The 6,555-nt window shown below is 42.1% G+C and overlaps 1 protein-coding gene across 3 annotated transcripts; it reads right to left on the bottom strand.

Annotated features, from left to right (window-relative positions):
- Nucleotides 1-463: 463 nt before the first annotated feature.
- On the bottom strand, nucleotides 464-6,164 carry LOC133923873 (uncharacterized). Of its 3 annotated transcripts, XM_062369153.1 has the most exons (4): nucleotides 5,706-6,164; nucleotides 4,657-4,758; nucleotides 1,073-2,231; nucleotides 464-993 (listed from the first exon to the last, which is right to left on the bottom strand). In XM_062369153.1, exon 3 carries the CDS (start codon nucleotides 2,205-2,207, stop codon nucleotides 1,089-1,091), a length of 1,119 nt encoding a protein of 372 aa, XP_062225137.1. In that variant the 5' UTR covers nucleotides 2,208-2,231; nucleotides 4,657-4,758; nucleotides 5,706-6,164; the 3' UTR covers nucleotides 464-993; nucleotides 1,073-1,088. The 3 variants fall into 3 exon arrangements, with proteins under 3 accessions (XP_062225137.1, XP_062225138.1, XP_062225136.1); XM_062369154.1 differs by having other exon boundaries at nucleotides 464-2,231; nucleotides 5,719-6,164; XM_062369152.1 differs by having other exon boundaries at nucleotides 464-2,231.
- Between the last annotated feature and the right edge of the window lie 391 nt (nucleotides 6,165-6,555).

Consider the following 6,555-nt stretch of genomic DNA (forward strand, 5'->3'; position numbering starts at 1 on the left):
TGTCGATGCTTGGCAACCTCCACCCGGGTCCATCGTCGGACTCATCGCTAGCCTCCGTGGCATCCCCTGACTCCGCGGCGCTCCTGGACTCCATCGACTGGAGTCATGAGCCGGGGAAGCGGCCGCCGCTGCCGCAGGTGAGGCACGCGCAGACGCACCGGCGTCGTGCGTCACTTGGACCATCGAATTTCTTGTCATTTTCTTACTTGGTTTCGTCCAAAGTGGTCATCGAGTACTGATCCTTTAGAAATGATTAGGGGTATAACTGGAAAGTTCCCCAACCATAACTACTGGAAGTTGCCAAGCAACAAGTATAGCTGGGGCATGTCTATCATTCATAATATCAAGTATGACTGGTGCTTTTAGTTTTAAATCGTATCCCAGAATTCTGGGACGGCACGTTTTCAGAACAAAAATAATGTAGGCAGAATATCTACAGGACTGATTAGAAAAATCATCAGCCTTTGGTCAAAAGAAAGAGAAAAATTATAAGCCAATGATGGCAACCATTTGAATTACAACACCACGCGCACACCAAGTTTCTGGATGGTAACAAGAATACACATAATATTAACCACATGCAGAACATGAGATTCTGCCCGCTTCAGTTGTTGAACAAAGATATCAACTGCAACAGTAGCAGCATGAATTCAACCAAATGTAGTATCGGAAAGAATATACAACAAATGCAGGTAACACGCCTAGTGAAAAGTAAATAATACACATGGTGCATCTGCTCTTGCTCCTGCTGCGATGGAGCTGTCATTTCCCAACACCAACAGAGCTTCCAGGTCACTTTTCGTCCGAGAGAGCCATGCCCTAAGAATGAGCATTTCTCCTGAGCTTCACATCATTAAAGAAGGCCTCATGGATAGTGTCGATCGCATTTGGATCATCCAAACTTTAACTTGACACCCACTTGCCTTGATCTTTGATTGCAGGGACGCACACAGCATTTTAACCATTCAATGAAGCACATCTCCCACATCTCCACTGACATGGTAAAGATCATGCAAGGAGTCATCATGAATTCATGGTAAAAGAACTTCACAGCAGTGAAGAATGTAATTACCATAGCTGACTGTGTACTACGCCCGCTCCTCCGACCTTGATCTTATGAACCTCCGGCGACTCCTTGGTCTCTGAACCTCTTCATCTGGGTCCTCCTCTTCCTCGTCACCATCATCATCGTATTGGAGACCTAACAAATTCTCTCCCCACAGATAACGACGCCTCTGCCTTCTCAGGCCCCTTGCTGTGCCTCTTGGCTCATCACCTGATCTAATCGGACTACTGCTGAGCATATGAAATAGAAAGAATGTTGTCAACAAAGATCCACTAGGTTCACTTGGGCCACTGCCTTCCCGGTCATGTGAAAATATTTCACCACCTTCAATAGCATAATCACCAAGCACAACTGCCCCAGGCATAGAGGACCTGATTGCGCTCACTATGTCACCATACTCGTGCTGATGCTCCAGGCGGTGCCACGCACGGCGCCTTGATGGGTCCACATCAGCTGGCCTTGTTGTGGGGTGGACCCTTCTGGCATGTCTACGGAGCTCCCTATAGTTTCCAGAAAATGTGCAGGCTTCCCGTGAGCAAGCTCTTGATTTCTCATCCAAGTACTGTCTGGCTTCTTTGATGATCTTCCAGCCACTGATAGCACCCCTGCACAGTGGGCACACCAATTCGTTTGAGTTTAACACTTCACTTGACTCCACAGGACCACTGCCCTCTCCCTCCCGAGCTTCCAATGTCAAATCTGGGTCCTCATTATAGTTATTTTCTTCCTGCTCTCCAGATATGGCTGCAGGCCTATGACTGGCATCTTGATGATTGAAATCTTCATCAGGTTCAGATATGTCTATGAGTAGCCTGGGGCTCTCTCTAATGAGACCAAAACGAGATCTCTGGCCAGCATTTTGGTTTCTTGTATCCACAGGCATAGAGGAGCTTGGCTGTGAAGAACTGTCCTCATGATTCACTTTCATTTTCTTGAACCTGTCTAGGCAATTTGAATGCCTATAGCTTGTATCACATATGTAGGATCGGCATCCTTTGTCATGGGAACTGCACAACAGAAGGACAGCATTATGGGGATGGTCCATGCAAATTGGGCAGAGAGCATCATCCCATTCCTTGTGCAGTGTATCAGTATCTGCATCTGCATTTGCCATCTTGAACAAGTTCTCTTCATTTGTCATCTTGAATAAACTGTTCAGGGATCACTGAAAAATATGGAACAAATTCAATAACATGTACTGCACATATGTAGAAATCTCTATCTGCATTCAGCACTTAGTCAAGATTCTATAATCATATAATGACCACTGTTTTCTATGAGAATACATTGGTATTCTACAAGCAGGCAAAAAAAAAAAAAGACATTTATGTTAACCAGCTTCAACCGTGGAAAAGCTCATCTCTGTTTTTTAAGTCATCATCCATATTTATTGCTATAAAAAACACAACTTTCAAGTTCATTCAACGCAAGTCGCAACTGGTGTTCCAATTAGGATCATAAGTTTGCATATATTGGATCAATAATTGCCCACTTGATTTCATATAGTTAGTCAAAGTGACCAAATGTACACAGTGTAAGAGGGGTGGAATCAACTAACACTCTAACACCAGAAATGATGATATTTATACAAGAGAAAAACAACAATTTTGCTAAGCCCTTAAGTGCAAGACCTGTACTGAGCTTAGTGACTCCATCCGGTATCAGTCCTCATTCAATAAAATAGGAATACCAACTAATTGACTAAACATCTATAGCACTCAAAGCATGTAACTGCAATCATGTTATTTGTGTTTCTTTTTTCTTTTGGAATCTAATAATATGAAGCTCTGAGCAAAATACAATATTTTGTTTTGGAATCTAAAAGAATTGCCACCCAAAAAATTGATTACAACAGAAATGTCCCTCTATACAATAACAAAAACATTCACGGATTCACCGTGACATTAGCAAATTAGCCTTTTCAATGGGATGAGTGCGCAATGATACAAATGGCCTGACTATAATGCTAGATCAGTCACACGCACCATGACTAGGTCCACATCTGCTGATCTTCATATGTAATACGCCTAGGGCTACGACCTATGAGTTATGACTAACAACTTATATTCACTCTAGCATGACCTTCTGTTGAACCACCACCTAATTTAATAAATGTACCCCAATTAACAATCAAAGACTGCAAGTGCCAAAACCACATGATCATATGATTTAAGCCACTATATTTCAAGTATTTACCTAGTTGAGGCACATGACTTATTGTCACCTCAAAATAGAGCTAATTATGATCCAGATTGTATTAAACACTAACCTAAGAATAACACTATGTCCTTCTGAATGCAAACCCATGTCAACTTAAATACACATTTGAAGTTTTAAACACTAACAATTCGCTCATCCTGTTGGCCTCATATAAATGCCTGCATAAGTGGAAATATCCTTACAGGAATACAGGTGAATGTCTTTATTTTGAAGAGCCACAAAACCAATATATAGCTTTTAAAAGTCGCCAATTAGGCAGGCTCAGCAACCGCTTTAATGGGATACTAGAAATATGGCGCGCAAATTGACGCTCTGTATGACCCCCGTTTAACACATTCCAACTTATGTTGTGCTATCCTAGAATGTTAATAATTGTTCAAATATTTATTTGCAATCATTTAATATATACATATAAATGTGCTATTTGCAAACTTGTTCAAATATCTATTGCAATCATGAATAGAGCACAGAGAGATCCTAGCTTTTTCTGATCAGATCTGAATGAACTTTCAGAAGTGAAGCTTCACTCAACTGTTGAGCTAGCAGACATAAGTTGCAACTTGATATATACGCTTGCACTCTATCTAGAAGCTTAAACTACAGAAGCAGTGAGACCATGCACTCTTCAACTTTGTTCATTGTTTAAGACTTAAAAACAGATAACTATGATCTTTGTTCTTCATTTTGTCATATGCAAATTCAAACTTCTCTTAAAACATCTCATAGTACCCTTATTATCATGTCATCACATATTTCCTGCAATGTAGAGAGAGAAAGCAAAGACAAAGACTCTGGGTTGATCCTTCAATTACAGATCAGAAACAACAAATGTCAGTGAAGCAAATTCAGTTCCAGGAATTCAGCCAGATTTAGTTGCTTTATTGTCCATGCATGCTAAGAACTTCCTGTAAAAAGATGTCAGATGTCTTCAATCAATAGTACAAAACTCACGGATCATTTGTTTCCAAAAAGAAACCTGTAATATTGAACTTTAACTGGTGCTAACCACCATAGTCCATAGGTGTTCGTTAGTGTGGTGCCTATGCTAATTAAACTCCACAGCAAATTTGTTTTCTGAACTAATCAAACAGGATGTTCTTTAGTTTGTCCACCACTTCGCATGATCAGGTGGCAACTGATTACAGCAACATCAAATTAGAATGCACTATCTATTGGCCATAATATACTGGAGTAAATGAAACAATGAAGCATACTGTTTAAAAATTAGTTCAAATAAGAGCAATATCCTAGTTGATCCTGACAGCGTAACAATTGTATGACAAGTTTCACTTGATCACAGCAACAGTACCACAACTAAGGCAACATGAACATGATCCAGTGGCAATTGTATTAGATGTTTGAGTAGTTACCTGGTGTGTTTATCTTTTGCGGAAGGGACTTCGTTTTACCACTGTGGCCAAGGGACGTCCAATGGTTTCCAAGACATATCTTAGTAAGGTTTGTTTCTCTTCCTGTAAGAGAGATGAATATTAGTGCATATGGAAAATAGGATGAAAGGGGTTGCAGAATTAAAGGTAGGGGTTATGATAAGTATTAATGTCATCAAATTGGTTATGATATACATTGTTCTATGCTGTATACAAAATCAAGGGCTATAGTGCAGGATCCTTGGATGACGAACGCAACAAAACAGAGCATTCTAGTGCCCAGCTCTTGTGGCTACAGGAAAAGTCACATAGGAACATTTATCTAAGACTATTATCAGAATCGAATCTGCACATGCAACCCCTAATCTATTATAGAACATCATATGCAGACCATTATGAAACATTGGTAACAGTCCTAATCTATTAAGCCCCTCTAAGTTGGTGTATAACATCAAAATTATGCATGCAATGTCCATTGAATTTTGGGCAGAATTCTTTTGTCCTTGTTGCAAGCTTTCAACAGGTCTCCAACTGGAAAGGGAAAGAGTCCTATTGGCATGCTTTTGCTAATGTCAAATGTTGCAAAGATTGCACCTATTGACAAGGATAGCAATCAGTCTAAATATGATCAAGTATTATCAATCCATTGCAGCTGCACTTCAGCATTCTCACTCATACCCAATCTGCTTAGCCTTGTTTAAGGTCAGGAAATTGATGTGCTGTAGATCGCAGAACCATAGCAACCTCACCAAACAATATCATTTACAGGAATCATACCGAGTTAACCAGTAAAATCCGCAGAATAAAAGAATCTATAAAGTATGGTCTTTTCCCAAATTTAACCCTAATCCCCCCAACATTAAACCTTAGCTAAATCAACCAACGGCTATAGCAAACCCTGCTAAGAATCACACCTTCTGATCCAACAACCTGACTACGCATTGCATAAAAAAGGCCCGCGCCAAGCCAATTATGCACAGATCATATGATGCCCAAAATAAACTACAAGCACAGATGTAGGGTACAATTACAGATATTCCTCACTGAAGTACGCGGCGGCGGGTGAGAATCAGGAGTGGATGCGGTGGTTGCGGCAGGATGGCGGTGTTCGAAGCGGTGGTGGTAGCACTGGAGGCGACAGCGCACGGACCCGAGGCGGCGGTGACGGGCCGACGATGGGGCCGGAGACGACGAGCGGGGCAGCGGGGCGGTGAAGCAACGGCGGATCCAACTGCTGGTGAGGCAGTGGTGGGGCTGGAGATAGGGAGGGGGAGCAAGCAGCGGATCGGCGGATCGGCCCGATGTAGAGGCCGACGGTGGTGGCTGGCTTGCGGCGTGGGGCAGCAAAGCGGCGGGAGGTGGCACGGGAGCGAGCAGAGAGAGAAGATGGGGAATTAGGGATCGGGAGGAGGCGAGTAAGCACTAGGTTGGACCTCGGAGGTTGACGCCTAGTAATGCTGTCCTGATAGGTCTAGTTAGTGTTATGGGTCGTGCCGTGTTGATCTATGGTATTATTCGTTAGTTATCGTATTATATTGAATTTGTTGGGGTATGATTATGGTTTGGTGATACGGTTAGTTTGGAAGCACGGTGAGGTTGGCTGGCATGGTGCGGCTCGGAGGCACGGTGGGGCTCGGCGGGCCAGGGCACGATGAAGGAGTCATGGGTGGAGGCAGAAAGCTAAGTACGAGCACGATGGAGGGGTAACAAGTGGAGTTGAGCTGAGCCACGGGTACAGGGTAGTGTCACATAGGGGCATAAAGGAGATAAAAATAGAAAAATAATAAAAATAATAGCTACAAAATTTTAAAAAGTAGATATTGAAAATAGATATAAAAAAATGTGTTTTATTGATTGGTTGTCTCATTAAAAACCTTTCTA

This window comes from Phragmites australis, chromosome 7, assembly GCF_958298935.1.
Source record: "Phragmites australis chromosome 7, lpPhrAust1.1, whole genome shotgun sequence".
In the NCBI taxonomy this organism is placed as follows: domain Eukaryota; kingdom Viridiplantae; phylum Streptophyta; class Magnoliopsida; order Poales; family Poaceae; genus Phragmites; species Phragmites australis.